Source organism: Onychomys torridus, chromosome 10 (assembly GCF_903995425.1).
Source record: "Onychomys torridus chromosome 10, mOncTor1.1, whole genome shotgun sequence".
Classification (NCBI taxonomy): Eukaryota; Metazoa; Chordata; class Mammalia; order Rodentia; family Cricetidae; genus Onychomys; species Onychomys torridus.
The window spans coordinates 88,194,046-88,212,795 of NC_050452.1; the positions used below are offsets into that span (position 1 = coordinate 88,194,046).

The following is an 18,750-nucleotide window of genomic DNA, read 5'->3' on the forward strand; positions in this document are numbered from 1 at the left end:
TGTCTGCTACAAATGTCAGAAGCTGCACCCATGAAGTCTTCCCAGGATGGCTGCCTAAGCGATCTGAAGAATGATGGCATCAGTAGACAAGCTAAAGGGGTTGGAAGAAATGCTCCTGAGGCCTTAGACAAAGGACTGCGGAGGCTAAGGAATGCCGAGAGGGGAGAAATAACCTCCCAGGGAAGAGCACGGCAATTGGTTATGCAGCATCAATAGTCAGCCTGAAGACTTATACATACAAGTACCATCATGTGGACGGAACAGGTTGTAGTTATGCATTTCAGAGCACACACACACACACACACACACACACACACACACACACACACACTAACAACAATTAAAGAAAAAGAAGCTGTGATTTGAGAGAGAGTGAGGGGGTAGAACATGGTAACATAGGAGGGATCAGAGGAAGAAAAGGGATAGAGGAAATGATGTAATAAAATTATGATCTCAAAAATAAAAAGTTATTAAATAGTTCTAGAATCTTAGAGCCTAACTCAAGTTATCATAGTGAGATTCATGGTTTCTCATTTCTCCTTTAGATCCTAAACATAGAGAGCCCCCCATTATGGTGATATCAGAACCCTGTGGGGCATGGTCTTGCAATGTGTTCACATGTGTATGTCATCAAAATTTCTTTAAACTTTCTTTTTTTAGTATTTTTATTTTATAATTAATTTAATTTTACATATCAGCCACGGATTCCCCTGTCCTCCTTCCTCCCACCCCCAGCCTTCCCTCCCGATCTCCATTCCCACCTCCATGCCCCTCCATTCCCACCTCCTCCAAGGCAAGGTCTCCCCTGGGGAGCCAGCCCAACCTGGTAGACTAAACTTTCAATGAAAAGACTTGAGGTATTCTAGTAGGGAGACCATGTTGGGTGTTGTGAATGAAGAGAGCTATCTAGACTTCAGACTTCTGGAAGATGGTGATATTGTGGTTTAGCTCTGAAAATCACTTGTAGTTTACTAATTAATACTTATAGAAGTCATCTATCTAACAACAGGTGCAATGGATCTATCATATGATGATTTCTTCAGCTTCAGAGTATATAGTATTCATAGTTGTACTTACTCAGGAGCAGGATCCTTTTGTGCTTCCTACTTCAGCCCTGTGAAACCTGATGGAATGAACTATCAGCTGGAAGGAAGGTTCTGGGACCAAATTCCATCGTTTCCAACAAACCTGTGATGTCTTGCAGAGGATGTTAAAGAGATATTCAAGAGTATTGTATCATCTCTGCACTGAATTTGGCTGCTTGGGCTGTGCAAGAGCACAGTGTGTCATTGGGTGTTAAAGTGGGTTGTTGTGAACTGATTCAAGCAGTGTCAATAGTTTCAGATTTTCCAGCGTGGAACTTGACACGTTGTTATTGATATGGCAGACACTTTCTATTTTGTTCAGTTAAAAAGTTAGACTCAATTTGCTTTTAAAAAGCACGAGCAATACTAGCTTGTGATTTACCCTAGGACTAGATAAACTTCCCTGCAATCTGTTATAATACAGTCCTCAAAGTTCTTGGTTATTTATATCTTCTAAGGCAGTGTGACAGCTCAGGACATTGCGGCCAGTGCTTCAGTTAACATGAAGTAGTAAATTCAGGTAGAACTTAACCCTGCAGAAGTTTCTAGGATAATTGCTCTAAGGATCTAGTGCTCTGAGGCATGTTGGGATAGCTGAGCGTGTCAGTAAGCTGTTGTTTCTTATGCTACCTACAGGAAGAAAGAAGCCCTGTAGGCTCTGGCCTCTGTGTTGAAGACAGCATAGCCACATAGTATGTATCTCAAAAGGCTAAACATTTGGGGTAGCATATAGAGAACAAAAGGGTCTCTATAATGGAAGTTCTCTTATCACATGGATATTGGGGTGCAGAAGACCTCAATGTGTTAGAAGTATGTAGAGCAATATGGGATCTGTGGCCAGTCCTAGTAGAAAGTAACAGCATATAACCTTAGGCGTTTCTATGTGAAAAGTAATTCCTACCTTGATGGTGGGTACTGACAAAGCTGTTTTTCTGTAAGTGATTAGAGTCATTAGAGTTCCCTATCTGGGCAATGAGGTATATGTATTCACTGAATTATTATTATTATTATTATTATTATTATTATTATTATTTTGGTTTTTCAAGACAGGGTTTCCCTGTGCAACTTTGCGTCTTTCCTGGAACTCACTTGGTAGCCCAGGCTGGCCTCAAACTCACAGAGATCCACCTGGCTCTGCCTCCTGAGTGCTGGGATTAAAGGTGTGCACCACTACCACCCGGTGTATTCACTGAATTATAAAGCAGGGCACAATAACAGCAAAAGTGAGAAATATGACAACAGGTTTGGAGGACACAGGTTGTCATATTGCAGAATCAACAGGCTTGGGTTTCCACATTCTGGCTCTTTTTAAACTTTGAGAACCTTCCCTCCATCCACAGGTCTGCATCACAAGGAGTTCCATATCAGAAGAGCCAGATGTTCAGGTTTGCTTTAGGCAGTACTTGTTTACACTTGCTGCCTAGTGCAATCATCAATGACACTCCTTTCCACTGTGAAATGTATCCCTGTTCAGAGGAACCAATAATGTGCCCATTCTGCCTGTGAGCAGTTTATGGGGAGGAGAGTGTGTTCGTGGATTTTTGCATGGTGTGGTGCCAACTGGAAGTTGACAGACAGGGAACTGTATTCATTTAAATGATGTGTCTGGTTGTCTATTTTGTGTGGAAAGAGAGATGATCTGAGATTCAGTATTGTACTGACACAGGAAATTCTAGATTTGTCTCCTGGTCAGGAGTTTGGAAAGAATAAAATTAAAAAATTAGAGGTGAGATGAGTGTAGAAGAAAGGTCTTTGGGTAGACCTGTCAGGATGGGATATAGTTTGAGGACATTTGTTTCTCTTATAAATGCCCAGAGACCCAATAATTAAGAGGGCCTGTTCTTCAGGTGACATTTAGCCTCTTCCCATGGATATTTTGTTGTTTGTACCACACCACTGTTTGAAATGACTATGTGGTGGGAGGGATAAAGCACACTCAAGGTCTCAACAACATATTTTTCCTCACCAAAGTTGATTTAGATATTACCACTACTAAGCACCCAACAGAGGCCAACTTTGAACCCAGGACCTGATGGTCTCCCAAGTGCTATGAATTACAAAGAAGGAGCAGAAGGGCTATGTGTCCCGTGTGGACAGAAAAGCATAAATCCATCAGATATTGGGAACAATTGCATCCTTCTGCTGTTACTGCTGCTGGTGTGCTGAGTTCTGTCTATCAAATGGGCCAGTTGGAAGAGAGGAAAAGGATGTGCTTCAGCTACTCGCCGCGTGTTTAGCGTGTTTAGCTCGTTTCCGACATTAGCCCTGTGATACAGGCAGCAGCACCATTACAGGAACCAAGCACAGACATAGAGATTACATTTTACACCTAATGTTTCACCAAGTTTAAGGGATGATATCAAGGACAGAATTCAGATGTAACTACATGTCTGTCAGGCTGCTTTTGGAGCCATTGTCTGCAGTGGTCAGATATGTCTCAGTGAGTATCTGCCAGCTGCCATGGAAGTCTCTCTCTGTCCCTTGCACCTTTACCAGTCAATGAAAAGGCAAACTTAATTTTGTTTTCTGCATCTTTCCCACCCGTAGTCTCTGAAGCTCAAGAGAACAGAGCCCTGCCAGGAGGGGAGTGGGAGCAACATGCTTCTTAACATTCCCGAAGTGTTGTAGGTCTGGGAACGTCTCAGGCTCTTTCTTCTTTGATCAAATTCTGAGCCATCTATCAGGGGATGAGGCAGAGTATAGGTTTATAGAATCTAAAACCTGGGCCGGGAAAGTTAGAAGTAGGAGGAGAGGAGTAGGAGGCTCATTGTCAGTGGTGATCAAAGCTGGGTTCACAGTTTCTTAACTTGGCCAGACTCCTCTGATGAATACACACCTAGCCTTGGTAGTAAGTGTGGGTTGTTTTCTACATCTTACTTTCCCATGTCAGCTTTTTTCTATAAGACTCTGTTTCTTCCTCTTAGAGGCCTCATTCTGCAAACCTTTATGTTACTAAGGGAACATGTTTGGTTCTTCTTTGCTTCTCTAATGCCACTTAGGTTGGACTAGAAGCCTCATGGTTTCTAGTTTACAAAATAACATGGATTTGTGTGTGTGCACATGTGCTCACACGTGCCATGGCATACTTGTGGGAGTCAGAAGACAACATTAGGGAGTCTCTTCTCTTCTTCCACTACGGGAGTCCCTGGGGACCAAACTCAGGTCCTCAGTCCTGTGGTAAGTGTCTTTACCTGCTGAGACAGCCGGCAGGCCCTCAGAAGCATCTTCTCCATGGTACCAGGGCTTGGTCTTTCCACGGAACTTTGCCAATAGATAATAGGCTTGAACGTATTTGTATTTCTTTGTAGTATTGTGAGATAATGTATGTATAGTAACTGAGCTGGCCTTAGACTGGCTGTCTTGTTATTACTGTGATTATCTGTCGATTGCGTCCATTCTAATTTTTGTTATTACTGTGGTTATCTGTCGATTGCGTCCATTCTAATTTTTGAAGGATGGGACCATAAACCTAATGCCTTGTACAGTGTGTGCCTAGGGCTTATCTAGATCTTCAGAGAACTTTGGATAAAATGAATTCAATAAAATAAATTAATGAGTAGCAAACATAGGATGAGTATGCTTTTCTTAATTATTTAAGTACATATAAATAATAAGCATACAATTCCTGACATTTTCAGTGAGAAAAATCCTTTATTTAAAACAGGCCAATTGCCTTTTCTTTTCCTAGATTAAATAAAATACTCTACAAATAAGAATTTTAAACCCAATATATGAAACCCAGTAATATCAGTCAGGGTTCCCCACCAATCACCATTTAATAAGGGTTAAATGAAATACTTCAGAATTCTGAAACTAAGTGCTTTTGCTTAGAGAAAGAAGCAATGTCACATTTACTGGGTATAATGATGTCATACTAGTAAGAGAAATTCTATGATGCCTAAGATAGCTAAGTGCTAGACCCCCAGTGCTGAGACTCAGACTTGCTCTGATATCATTAATAGTATTTCTAAATCACAGAGACAGTTGATGCATTTTATTTCAATAAGAATGGAAGCAAGAAGGGACCTACACTATTTCTAGCCACTTGTATTTATTAATACATGCTTAGTGCTCTTAATACCTTCACTGTGGAAGGGTAGTAAGTGTTTTAGCAACAAGGTACGCTATAGGGACAAAGCTGGAAAGCTTGTGCATACACAAAGTAGCGGCTATCTCAAGGTCATCAGGGCTCTTGGAAACGCCATGCGTTGTGCACCTGGGACTGGTGCATTTTGTTTCCAGGCATCAGTGGTTGCTGAGTGTCAGGGGACATGGTGATATCAGGGGACACGGTAGCTTCTCCATCACTCAGGGGTGTGGTAACATCAGTACCATAGGTTTCATAAGGATCTGCTAATTCCGGGGTGATCAGTGGGTCGGCAGCTGCTGGGGTGACCCCGAGGAGTCCCTGCCTTTGCCCTGCAGGACCCCTTGCCATGCTGGGAATGTGATCATTGGGGAAAGCAAGAAGTCCTGCGTGGGCACCAGGTGCCATTTGTGAAAGGAGAGCTGGGTTTTCCCGCTTGGCTGGGTTGGCCTCTTGCAGTGGAGAGCCTTCTGGACCCTCTCCCTTCTCCTGGCCTTTGGTTACAGATACCGGATCTACTTCCACAGTGAAGTCTCCGCCCTTGGGTGAATTGGGATTCAGTCCTCTTAGGGTTTGTCTGAAGCCTCCAAATCCTGGGAACAGAGTTCCATAGGCCATGGGACTTCCTCTTCCTCCCTGGAAAATAAATATCCATCGATGACATAATTATTGTGTGTTACCAATCCCATGTGTTTACACCTGGTATGTTCCCTGAGAAGCGACAAACACTAACAGAAGAGAGTTGGCCGACTGCTTTGTGAAAGCACACTTCATACAGAACCAGCTATGAAATACAGTGGAGAGGATTCTGTACTTATCTGGGCCGGGGAAAGCCACTTTCAGGAAGGGCAAGTGGAGGCTCTGCCATCTTAATGTTAAGAAAACAGTAAGCAAAAGTCTGCCTTTCCCTTCATCTGCAGCCTTTGCTGGGAGGGTTTGGGCCTAGTCTTCCTGCAACTTGTTCCGACTGTTCCACTGATATCAGGCTTTTTTTTTTTTTTTTAGGGAAATGGAGGAGTGGATGGGGGAGAGGGCAGGTGGGAGGTAAGGAGGGCAAACTGTGAGTGGGATGTAATGTATGAGAGAGGAGTAAGAATAATAATAAGAAAACAATAAGCAGTTGAAAAGGGCTCTACCATCATAAAACAAAACGTGAGGTCCGGAACTGGAGGCTCTTGCCCATGGCGGTTTTCACTATCTCTCAGATACAGCTCTATGTGTGAGGGTTTTAAAAAATCATTTTATTTATTTATGTGTTTCACATCCTGGCCACAGTTCCCCCTCTCTCTTCTCCTCCTCCGTTTCTGTTGAGGAAAGCGCAGGTCTCCCGTGGATATCAACAAAACATGGCATCCCCAAGTACTAGGCTGCACCTGGAGTCGGGCTCTAAGTGAGCTTAACCCTTCCGCTTCACTTTCCCTCCCCCCTCCCCCTTCCCCGCCCCTCCCTCCTCCCCTCTCCCCCCTCCTCTTCCTGCTTTGCCTCCCCTCTCCTCCCCCTCCCTTCCCCCCTCCTCTTCCTGCTTTGCCTCCCCTCTCCTCTCCCCTCCCCCCTCCCCTCTCCTCCCCTCTCCCCTCCCTCCCCTCTCCTGCCCCCTCCCCTCCCTCCCCTCCCCCTCCCTCCTCCCATCCCCCCTCTCCCTCCCTCCCTTCCCCTCTCCTCTTCCTGCTTTGCCTCCCCTCTCCTCCCCCTCCCTTCCCCCTCCCCTCCCCTTCTTCCTCTCAGAACCGTCCCTTTCCTTACCCGCTACTTCCCTCCTCCTCACCTCTCCCCCTCCCTTCTGTCTTCTCTCCCTCCCCTTCCTTCTATTCCGCTCCTTCCTTCTCTTTTCCTTCGGTCTTTAAAAACGAAGTATCAAAATCAGATTGATTTCTCTGGAGGAAACATTTCCTCCGTGGACATACAAGATTCTAAAACTCGACATGTTCCTTTTGCTGCCATGAGTGTGGGGACCAAAATCTAGGACTATTTATATTTGAGCAGAACTGTGTGATTTCTTCCCTGTTTCGGCTCATTTTAAATCTCACCTTTAAAATTTTCCATTATACTTATTGTGTTTTTCATAAACAATCACAAAATCTTTTGAGAATGAGACAGAATATAATTAGATCACTAATAAGATGATAATTAGCATTTGTCTTGGGTATTTAATTTCAGCCAATTGTGTTGGTAGTATACAAATAAAATACTCTTTCCTTCCACTTGGCTTTCATCTCATCTCCTCTAGAGCTGGCTCTGTGCAGTCATGGGGTAGGCTGTCTTACTTTCCTTCTATTAACATGGTCGTTACCCTTATCCCATGAATGTTACATTATTAGCTTGGTGCCTATCTTCCAGCTCTAATCATTATGCTCCATAGCATGTTCTATGTATCCGGCACACAGAAGGCACTAACAGATGGTGCGATGACCATCTTTTAGTGGTAACGTGTGTACATTTATTAATTTGGTAGGCTGTGCCATTGGCAAGGACTTGTTAACGTGATAGAGTTTTAGTTTCATTTTGAACCCTAACAGATGTAACTAGTAGACATTTCTGAGAGAAAAGGTCAAATTATGTGAGCTTATTGATTTCAAATCTGAAAATTTTCTTATTTATTTATTTATTTATTTATTTATTTATTTATTTATTGGAGCTGAGGATCGAACCCAGGGCCTTGCGCTTGCTAGGCAAGTGCTCTAACACTGAGCTAAATCCTCAACCCCTCAAATCTGAAAATTTTAACATGCACTAACAGTAACAAAACAGTATTTTCTCCCCGACTTAAAATAATATATTCTCATTGGCTTAATATGCTTTATAATAATCAAAACTTAAACTCAACTTCCGCTTTCTGTTCTTTTACTTTTAAGGGCTGATTTACTTTGGGTTACTTTTTTGGGAAAACTAAACAGTCCTAAAAGGCGTGGGATGCCTGTGGAAACCACACATCTCTTTTACTTGGAAGTATTTGCAGCTCATCATGCTGCCCTCTCTTCGAGGAGCAGTGACTCTTCTGCTCACATACAAGGAGAGGGAGAAAACCCTAGGCTCAAAAGTGTCCGTCACCCAGGAACAAATGATTGGAAAGTGTGATGAAAAGCAAATATTTTTGAGACAGGGTCTCATGTAGTCAAGGCTGGTTTTGAACTCTTGATCCTCCTGCCTCCATGTCCCGAATGTTGGGATTCTATGCATCATCACCATGCTCAGCTCCGAAATGTCTGCAATCCTTTGATACTGTTCAGAGTCCAGCTTTCAGTCTGGAGCAGTACACTCAGGTCTAACGGTCCTACAGGCACTCCGTGCCATTGCCTCTTGGGCAATGTCTGTAGCTGTCCCTCCCTGACCTCTGTTGTAAGAAGAGTTAGCAGGTGGTACTCACGGGCATTTCTTCTGAACTCATGAAGCCAACTCGGGCAGGAGCATTCTGTTAAAAGAGAAACAGTGCATCACTTTATGAACTGGCTGCCTTTGTGACTTCCTTATCTACTCAAGACAAAGTAAAAAAACCACTCAATACTCTCTTAAGACTTAGTAGTGCTGTGTCCAGAGTCATTATTGAGTAAATAGAGGCAATTTGACAGATTTAAAGTAAACCTTTTCTTTAATGCAATTGTGTGTGTCTGCCTAGAGTTATGAAAATAGAGAAGTTTGCCATCTTGCTATTGCAATCTCAATTGTAGGTATTTCGGGAATATTTATTTGGAGTATTTTATGTTAGGTACGGATTCTATGATTTTTAGCCCTGAAGATGGTATCTAATTGATGCTTTTTACAGAATGTGGACTTACCAATTGGTTTGCTCCATAAGACATGTAAAACATTCCTGGGTAAAACTAAGCAGAACAAAATAGTTATAAAAAACGTGACTCTTCCCAAGATAAATCTTTTCAGTAAGTTTCAAACACGGAAGTGGAAATAGAGAACAGAGACTTACAGCTGGTGCTTTATTGTGTGCCATTGGACCCCGAGATATGGAACGGGCTATCTGGAACACCTTTAGCAGGTAGAAAGCAGAGGAGTCAATCAGCACAGGCCAGTAGCCACTGCAGCAACTTTGAAGAGTTCCAGGAACATAGTTTTCGATTGATTATTGTGAAAAATTAGTACTTAATGGTTAAGAAGGAGAAACTTAGAAATACTCCACACCCATAGGTAAATAAGAAAATAAAAAAAAATCATTCAAACTTTTTAAATATAGAGATTCTTTTTCCTCCAAGGAAGTATCTCATTGGGATCTGTACTTACTGCTGGAAACTGTGGATCAGCAAAATCCATTAGTGGGACCTATATCGTAAAGAAATATTGAAGCTATTAGTCAAAACAGGCAAACGGAGTACTCACTTATCTTGTCTACAATTACGGTAAAGCCGTTTAAATGTTTCTCTGTTTTACCCTCTTTAAGTCTTAGAATAACCTATGCCTTTACAGTTGTCTTTTACTGACACGGCTCAAGTGAACCTGTAGGGAGTTGCTGTACATTACAGAGTAAGTGGCGATGAATTTTGGAATTGGCACATGCTTGAGTGGCTTGAATTTGGGCATTGCCACTTAGTTTGAGTGTAATCCTTGGAGAAAAACTTGTTTTCTTAGGTTTGTTTGTTTGTTTATTTATTTTTGAAGCAGGGTTTCTCTGTGTAGCCCTGGCTATCCTGGAACTTGCTCTGTAGATCAGGTTAGTCTTGAACTCAGAGATCCTCTTGTCTCTGCCTCTAGAGTGCTGGGATTAAAGGCATGCTCCAAGCCCAGCATCTTCTTAGGCCTTTATCTTTATAGGATTGTAGTCAGAATGATAGGAGTGAATATTAATGCCTGCTACATTTTTCTGTCCACTGTTCTTTTCTTTATATCATTACAAGGTAATTTTGCATATCTGTATTTTATCTGCAGAGGGATAATAATCCAATATTTGACTTGTTATGCAGAGGAAGCAATCACTGTGCTAAGTATTTACCAGCACTGAAAAACCCAAGGTAGTACACCTGGCCTTCTTTGAATAGCCTTATTCCTAAGGGAAGGGTCCATCAAGATAAGTTTAGGGATGCAGATCTTTTGGAATCTGTACCATCTCTGATGATAAAATAGAAACGGATACTTATATCTCATGAAAGAATATTAATAAAGTATTCGTTTTTTAGTGTATTAGTTCAGAGAGACATGATTATTTAAATATGTCCCTCCACTTAGTTTTTCTTTTATTGTGTTAGCGGGTGATCTTGCTCTGACGTCGAAGACTTACCTCCGCTGTTGGTGTGGTCTCTGAGGGCACCACCTGAGGCTGCTCATCTGCTGCCGTTAGTTCTCCTTCCTGCAAGGGTAGCTGTCCAGGGTGCATTGCAGGCTGAGGCCCTGGCTTCTGGGGTGTGACCTGGACACCAGTGGCTGCAGTGGGCTGGAGGAAGGGTTTCAGTCCTGGCTGGTGAGGCTGCAGGGATGGCTGTGATGGGAGAGGTGGGGGGTGCACAGGCAAAGAATATTCATACTGTAGAGAAATTTGAAAAGAGTGTCAGGAAGAGACGGTTCAGTGAACCACGGTGCCTAGAATCTACAGCCAAGTGCGTGGATGCTTGCTGTTTGGAAGGGAGTAGTCTTGAAGCAGAGTTTACTCAGGAGGCAGAGGCAGTGTACTTGGGAAAATTTTGAATGTACTTACCCCTCTACTTTGTTGGGACCACTGTTTCTTGGGGGCGTGGAAATCTATTTGTCTGAACTTTGTGGGAGAATGAGTCCTTCTCTCCTCTGGGTAACCACCACTACCTGTACATCTTTATTCACCATTTTCTTACTAGATTACAAGAATTTGTCACAAACTTCTCCCTAAGTCAACTGACAGAGAACAATATCTTATTGACCTTTATCTGCCCCCTGTATCTAATGTATTAATATTGCTACTAATAAGTGCCCAGTGTATAATGGGTATTAATATATTTTGTGATTTAATAAAAGGGTAATTAAAATACTTAAATATTTTCATCATAAATCTACTTTGGAAACAAGTGAAGAAACGGCCACTAATAACATAATCTGTATGGTCAGTGTGGCCTTGTAGATATGCTGTTGTGGAAATCCATGTAGAACTAAAAGTAACTGTTGACTACCATGAGATTTTCTGTATGTAGAAACTACTTGTGATTGATTGCATGTTACTTGTAGGTTAGCTGCATACCCCCAGATGTGGTGTGGAAGTCTCATGCTAACCTTTTGTCTTCAACGACTGTCCATGTGTCAGCTCCTATAGCACTCATTACTTCTACCTCTCAACTACAGCCTGGAATATGTCCCATCAGATCTGAGGTCTCATGAGCCTTTGTGCCATTCTAAAATATCCGTATTTTCACCCCCAAACCACGGTTTAGACAACATGCTCATTAGGAACCTTATGAATAACACTTGACAGATGGATGTATTTATTGGTTTCTCTCATAGTGTTGTCGGTCAGGATGCTTATTGTCATTTGAAATTAGGTAATTATCTATGAAATTTTCATTAAAATGAAAATTATCCAGTGTATAGTCTGTTTTCATTTCTGAGGTGGTTTATTGTTATTACTGATATCTTTTCTGTAGATCTCTTATTTCAGAAGCTGTTTGAAATAAAAATGCAAATTTGTTTTAAAATTGAAAAATTCCCAAGTAACAGCAGTTATAGGAGTTGATTTATTTGGTACTAGGGGAATTTTTTGTTAATTGCTGATTTGTATTTGCTGCTAGTAGGTGTCAGTTTCAAGAAGAAAAGTAGGAAAAGAGCTTAAAGCTTGGAGTTTGAACTCATGGATGCAATTAGCTTACCTGTTGGGTTTCATGTTCTGTCGGTCTTATCCATGGGAAAGAGTTATGTGGTGGGAGGAGACCATGAAGCCACAAAGTATTAAGTGCTTTCCCAAAGCCGAGTCTCGAGTACTGATGGGGAGGAAGAAAACATATACTCATTATCAGGAGATAGGAACAAAAAAAGTGGTACCACTTGATATAACATGGATAAGTCAATTTTTCCTTCCCACAAAATTAAATTATGTTCTGGGCCAAGTCACAATGTACCATAATCTTGGTTGAGACTTATCAATTGGGAATTTGTGTTTGGGGCCATTTAACAAAATCATCAGTGTAAGAAAGGGTTTTGTCTTACTTACTTAAGGAAATTCAGTGCATGTGTTTTGACAGTTTATTTTGTTGGTGTTTTGAGACAGGGTTGTACGACACCATGTCCCGAGGTTGGTCTTGACTTTGCAGACTTGCTGCTTCAGGCTTCTGAGTGCTGGATATATTGTTTTTATTTTCCTCTGCCACCACATATTATCACTACTGTAACTTGTTTTTGGAGACTGACTGTGTAGCCTACGCTGGCTCTGAACCCACAGCACTCTTCCTGGCTCAGTCTTCCAACCCCTGGGGTGACAGGAGTGAGGCCCATGCTTGACTATCACATTCTATTTTGTTTAAATCTTTCTTAATCACTCATTTCTTTTCTTAATGTTTGGGCATTGCCAATTAATAAACAAATGTCATCAGTTACCATGCTGTTGCTGTCGTAGCCACCAACCATGAATATTCATAATAAATATTTGAAAATAAAGTTTTTAGGAAGATCTCATTCACCTCCAATAGTTACCTGAGAAAGTGCATTGAGTCCCTGCAAGCTTCCCAACTGTCTCATTGTCTATAAAAAAAAAAGTGGGTTAGTGTGCTGACATAGGTTAGGTGTCCATTGGACATATTGGTTTCTCATGACATTTAACGTCATCAATGCAAATCTTGGGGTAGGTCAATTTGAAGAAAGCTAAAATAGACACAAGTTATCACTAAAGGAAATAGTGTTGATATGGCCAGTCTGTGAAAAACAATGAGCTTGTTTTTGCCATTCATTAAGTGGGGAAATGCTAGTTAATCTGGTGTCACATGGAGACACAGAAAAATAGCTCATTCAATACAAGGGCATTTATGAGAATATTGCTTTATCAACCCTCTCCTCTTCCCTCATTTAAATTATTTTAATTTATTTATTTTACAAAATCAGCCTGAAAAAGAATTTAGAAAAACAGACAATACAAATAAACCCTCATTTCTTTTCCCCCCAGCCAAAAAGGTCCTCAATATAATAGATACTAAATATTGTAAGAAGTGCTATCTAGGTAGATTGCCAAGAATGCCATTGTTTCTGTAGAAAGTAAATTTCTTTTTCTTTTTCTTTCTTTCTTTTTTTTTGAGGCTGGGTCTCCCTGTAGAGCCCAGGTTGGTCTCCATGAGGACCCTGGAGGATCAACTCATGATCCTCCTTCTCACCTCAGTGTCCCTGGATGTTGAGACTCCAGGTGAGCTCTACCATACCTGGCCTAGATTCACCTTTTAAATGGGAAAAGAATAATGTTGCTTGTATTGAATTTGAGCAGAAAGATGAGGGAAAACACTCAATGAAGTTAGCTTTCCATGTGAAGTAACTATCCAGCCCATATATGTACCAATTGCTCTCAGTATATTTATAGCCTCATGGGTACTTTCTGTTACCTTCTTCATTATAAAGTTTTCCTATCTTACTGTGGTTTTCTAAACAGAATATATATTAATGTTAATGCCACTGACAGGATCTTTTTTTAACAGCTAAACTTTGTGCAAATATGTTTGTGCCATGAGAGCTTTATCATCTAAGATATAAGCATCAGAGATAAATGGAATCTGTTTTCAAGTACAGAATAATGTTTCAACAGGTACAGTAGTTAATGTACATATATCAAGTGTTAACTATTAGTGTTGCTTTGATTCACATATAAATGACCTAAAACTTAAAATACCTCAGAGTTTAAAACTGAAGTAGAATTTATAAGATAAAATTATAATGAATACCATTAACATTTTAGAATTGCTCAGAATGACAGCCAAAGATTTCTGGACTAGGAAGAATGAGAAACAACACACCATATCTATCTACAATCAGGGACATGCTAGTATAGAATTGCATATATATATATATATATATATATATATATATATATACACACACACACACACACACACATATATATATATATATATATATATATATATATATATATAAATGACTGATGATACTTACCTCAAGACTCAAACTAGCCATGCCCGGAGGTGCCATGTTTTGAGCCCCAGGTTGTTGAGGAAATGCCTAAATAGAAATATGAATGATCTTGAGTTCTTTGTTGAGAAACTTCTGTAAATGTATATTTGGAGTAGGAGGTCACTGTTGAATGGAATGTCTAAGAGGCTACCATATTGGTTTATTACTCAAATGACTTGGTTTTTCAGACAGAATGATGAATTCAAGTCATTTGGAGGAATTGTTATACTTAGTAATTTTGCTCCCACATAATTTTTTTTGTGTGCATCTTAATACTATGTTTCTTTAAAAGAAAACTGATTTACAATGAGAAGTAAAATAAGGGAACAAAACACAAGAGTACTTTATAGTCTTAAACATGTAAAAGCAAAGGAGACACATGTGAGCTAAATGTTCTTGTGCTTTTTATAAACATCTGTGCTTTTGGATTATGGGATATGGTATGAGGTTATGTATTAAGCAAAGTCGTGTGCAGACCTATCTTGCCTCCTATTCAAAAGGTCTCTGTGCTATTATTTAAAGATTATTCTGGGTATAAGCTCATGGATCTGTGTTTAAATTTTTAGATCACAGGCTGTACATATGGCTCAGCAGTTAAGAGCACTTGTTATTCTTCCAGAAGACCTGGGTTTGGTTTCCAGCATCCATGTCAGGTGGCTCACAACCATCTGTAATGCTAGCTCCAGGAGCTTTGATGCCTCTAATCTCCTCAGGCGCCTGCACTCATGTGCACATACCCACATGCGCACACACACACACTTTCACATAATAAAAATAATAAAATTATATCTTTAATTTTTCAGAATGAGTTATTTTTTTAATAAATAAAAATATTATAGTACTAAGTACACTATCGTGAAGGATAAGTATAATATAAGTAGCTCTCTAAAAATACAAAGTACTTCTCTTTCTAGTCATTTTTAATTTTTTTGTATGGTAATAAGCACAAATACCAGTGTCTGAGGGTGAATGGAGACTGGAAGAGAACTTAGATTTTTAAATTTAATTTTTTTAAAAATATTTACTTATTTGTTTTAGACAAGCCTTTGGGATTTAGCTCAGGCTGGCCTTGGACTTATGTAGCCAAGGATGGCTACTAATTCACAATATTCCCAGCTTTCTGTGTGCTGGATCAATTCTGTGCTACCCTACCTACCAGAAAATTGAATTTTGAGAGTCTTTGATTTCATGGATATTTTCATTTACCTAGTGTTGAGATTGTAATTCCTTCTTTCATTTATACTACAAGTATCTTTTTGTCTGTCTGTCCATCCCCACCCAAGTATGGAACAGTGGGGATCCTTATCCTTTAGGAATAAGAGGCTAAGGAATTCCACCCTGTACTTTTTTTATTCTTAACTTTTTCATATGTATGACTCCACTTTTTGAGTTACGATGCAAATTTTTCCAAATAATTCATTTTGGCTATATGTTGAAGGAAAGCCACTAAAAATGTGTAGTAAACACTTTTGGTAGAGAAATAGGTGAGCTGTGAGACAAGGAGAGTGATTGTGTGTGCCTGTGTGCACACCAGTGTGTGTACCAGGAGATGTTCAGAATTTGGGGGTATTGTGGGAGCAGAGCTACCTTCACCCTTATTGGTAAGTGTCCTAATTCCAAATTTTGGAGAGCTCTTACTATAGGTCTAAGTAGTTTACTTTATACCTGCTCCAAGCCATGCATTAAAGAGGAACATTATTTACATGGTATAAATACACAGAGATGCATTTCCTGTGTGGAATTAAAAGCAGAAACATCTGATCCAATGGACAGATGCTTGGCAAACAAGCAGTTTTTCCATTCCTCAGTGTGACTCTGAAGTACTCAGATGTGGATCACTATACATTCAAAGAGAACCAATGTTTTAGATCGCTGATGGCCGACTGAAGTGGACCTCAGTCAAGTTAGGTAGCCTGCCTCAAGTTTTCTTTCATTTAAAACTTCCTGGGTGGCGCATGCCTTTAATCCCAGCACTCGGGAGGCAGAGCCAGGCGGATTTCTCTGAGTTCGAGGCCAGCCTGGTCTACAGAGCGAGATCCAGGAAAGGCGCAAAGCTACACAGAGAAACCCTGTCTCGAAAAACCAAAATAAACCCCCAAAAACCAAAAACAAAAACAAAAAAAAAAAAAAAAATTCCTGGGCTGGAGAGATGGCTCAGAGGTTAAGAGCACTAGATGCTCTTCCCGAGGTCCCGAATTCAATTCCCAGCAACCACAAGGTGGCTCACAAGCATCTATAATGAGATCTGGTGCCCTCTTCTGGCCTGCAGGGATACATGCAGGCAGGACACTGCATACACAATAAATAAATAAATCTTAAAAAAAAAAAATCTTAAAAAATTCCCGTTGGCTGGTAGAACAGCTAAATGTACCAGCTAACGACTATCTTTAACTGGAACTATATGCTTTAGTTTTATAACCATGTGATGTTGCTAATACAAAGAGACACACCGTTTGCCCCCAGGAGATGTTTTCTCTTTTCACTTCAAGTTCATAATGATAGCAAGGAACTGATAATAAAATATCACAGTGCGAGCCATGACACTTCAGTCTGTTCACTTTTAAAAGAGCGAAATGAGGCATAGAAGTTGCTTTGAAGTATTCTAAAATATTTTTTTGGAGTAGAAGATTATATTGGCCTTATTGCTTTTAGATGAGAAAACTGATGTCTGGCCATTGTAACTCTTGATTCACCAGGAACTCCACACTGTATTCAGTCAAGGGGATCAGTGCCTGGACTTTCAGATAGCCCCTCCAGGGCTGCTTCAGTCAGACTCAGGAGCCTCTTAGAGCCCCTGGGATGGACTTACCGGCACTGCCAGGCTCGTTTTCACCAGGGACAGGAACAGGATCAGGCCCTTCATTTTGAAAAGTGGAATCTAAAACACAGTTGGGTTGGAAAATTGCATCAGGCAGAATTGCGTTCATAATGATCAAAGTACATTTCTAAGAGTGAGTGTCTTTTCTTCCAAAGACAATCAGGTAAAAAGCAAGCAAGCAAGCAAGCAAGCATCATCAACAACAACAAATTAACAAAAGCAAAGTGTTGTTAAAGGTGGTTCTCAGGATGAAATGATTAACAGTTAAAATATGTATCTGAGCACTTATTTTTATGAAGCTACAATCTAAATGAGCATTTAAAAGCAACCTCCAGGAATATTCTTTAAATGCTATGCTTCACTTCATAAGATGGGTCTAGCAACCACAAGTCACAAAATCTTATTCTTTAAGTTCAGATAAAATTTGAAGTGCATTTGAAATAAATCTATAATTGAATCATAATACAGAATCATTTCAACACATAGCTTTCAAGTTAATGTTGACTATATTTATCCCCTTTGACATTAGTGATTTTTCCTTCCTAAAAATGAGTAAATTTTAAAATGTATTTTGTAAGTTCAAAAGGCCCATTACTTTGGCCTGAATGCACATCTGATTACAACTTGTGCTCATCTTCCATACTTTTATACATGAGGCACTATCACTAATAGACACAAACATTTTAAAAAAGTTGTACAAATAAGTTTATTTTCTTAGCCAAATGGTATTATTATATTTTCTGGAACATTCTAGTGGTTGAAATAGTCTGTTATTCAGCTTCTTGTAATAAAGATACATTTTCTTTGTAAAGGTTATCTGGAGATAGGAAAAGAGAATTTACAGCAAACATTTGGAAATGATAAAATCACATTTTACCTTAGATGCTGACATTCACTGTGCTCTCAGGCCTGATGATATGCCAATCAAAACAGTTCTAAGAAAAGTAGATTAATTTTTTTTTCTGCACTGTGCCTGGGGCTCTCTCTGTGTCTCTCATTCTGGAAAGATCAGAAACCTTTATTTAAAGCACCAATCCACCAATCAAAGTGAAGCAAATGTAGGGAAAAAAAATTGTGCTCCTGCAATTAGCCCACACCCTTTTATTGCATGTGAGGACACTGGGCCTGCAGGGTCTCATTATTTTAAATTGTAACTCAGCCCCTGTATTTATTCAGAGAACGCGATTGCAGGGAAGACAGTGAGAGGATAATGGACACAGGCTTTGAAGACAATCATTTTGGTGAACTTGGGGAAATACATGTCAAACAAGTAGAAAACAAGCCATTATCTGTTTTGTGCAAGTGTCTATCTGTATATAAAGCTAGTGACCTAATGCCAACATTCTCAGGATTTTGACCCTCATGTTTAGTATGGTAAAAGTAACCTCCCACCCCCACCCCACCAACACATATTCCCTAGAGTGAAACACTAAAATAGCGTTCTAGGGCTTGAAAGGGAAGATGAAAATGTTAACTAGATGCTGAAAATTTTGTGAATTCTTTTTCCTCTCAGAATTTCTTAGGTATTTTCATCTGAGGATAATTGACTAGTGATAACCGTTTTAAAAAAAAGAAATTAAAGTTGGCTCCTCTGCAAGAATTACAGAAAATCTTTGGTGCATATTCTCTGTGGGGAGAGGAAGAAAATTTAGAATGTTCTACTGGAAGCAAACAAGTCTAAAGTCAACTCTGCC

General features: G+C 40.1%; 1 protein-coding gene across 2 annotated transcripts; it reads right to left on the reverse strand.

Moving 5' to 3' along the window:
* Positions 1–4,716: 4,716 nt before the first annotated feature.
* Positions 4,717–18,052, reverse strand: Ambn (ameloblastin). 2 transcript variants are annotated; one of them, XM_036201716.1, is made up of 11 exons: positions 17,934–18,052; positions 17,048–17,116; positions 14,221–14,286; positions 12,763–12,810; positions 11,943–12,053; positions 10,394–10,591; positions 9,403–9,441; positions 9,092–9,151; positions 8,946–8,990; positions 8,537–8,581; positions 4,717–5,808 (listed from the first exon to the last, which is right to left on the reverse strand). In XM_036201716.1, exons 1-11 carry the CDS (start codon positions 17,946–17,948, stop codon positions 5,269–5,271), a joined length of 1,236 nt encoding a protein of 411 aa, XP_036057609.1. In that variant the 5' UTR covers positions 17,949–18,052; the 3' UTR covers positions 4,717–5,268. The 2 variants fall into 2 exon arrangements, with proteins under 2 accessions (XP_036057609.1, XP_036057608.1); XM_036201715.1 differs by having other exon boundaries at positions 10,394–10,636.
* Positions 18,053–18,750: the final 698 nt, after the last annotated feature.

Excerpts from the sequence above, each read along its gene's own strand:
- Ambn (XM_036201715.1), bottom strand. Across the intron at positions 9,442-10,393 it reads AGACCACACCAACAGCGGAG|GTCCCACTAATGGATTTTGC; the intron begins GTAAGTCTTCGA and ends TTTACGATATAG. Across the intron at positions 9,152-9,402 it reads CTGATCCACAGTTTCCAGCA|GTGTTCCAGATAGCCCGTTC; the intron begins GTAAGTACAGAT and ends TACCTGCTAAAG.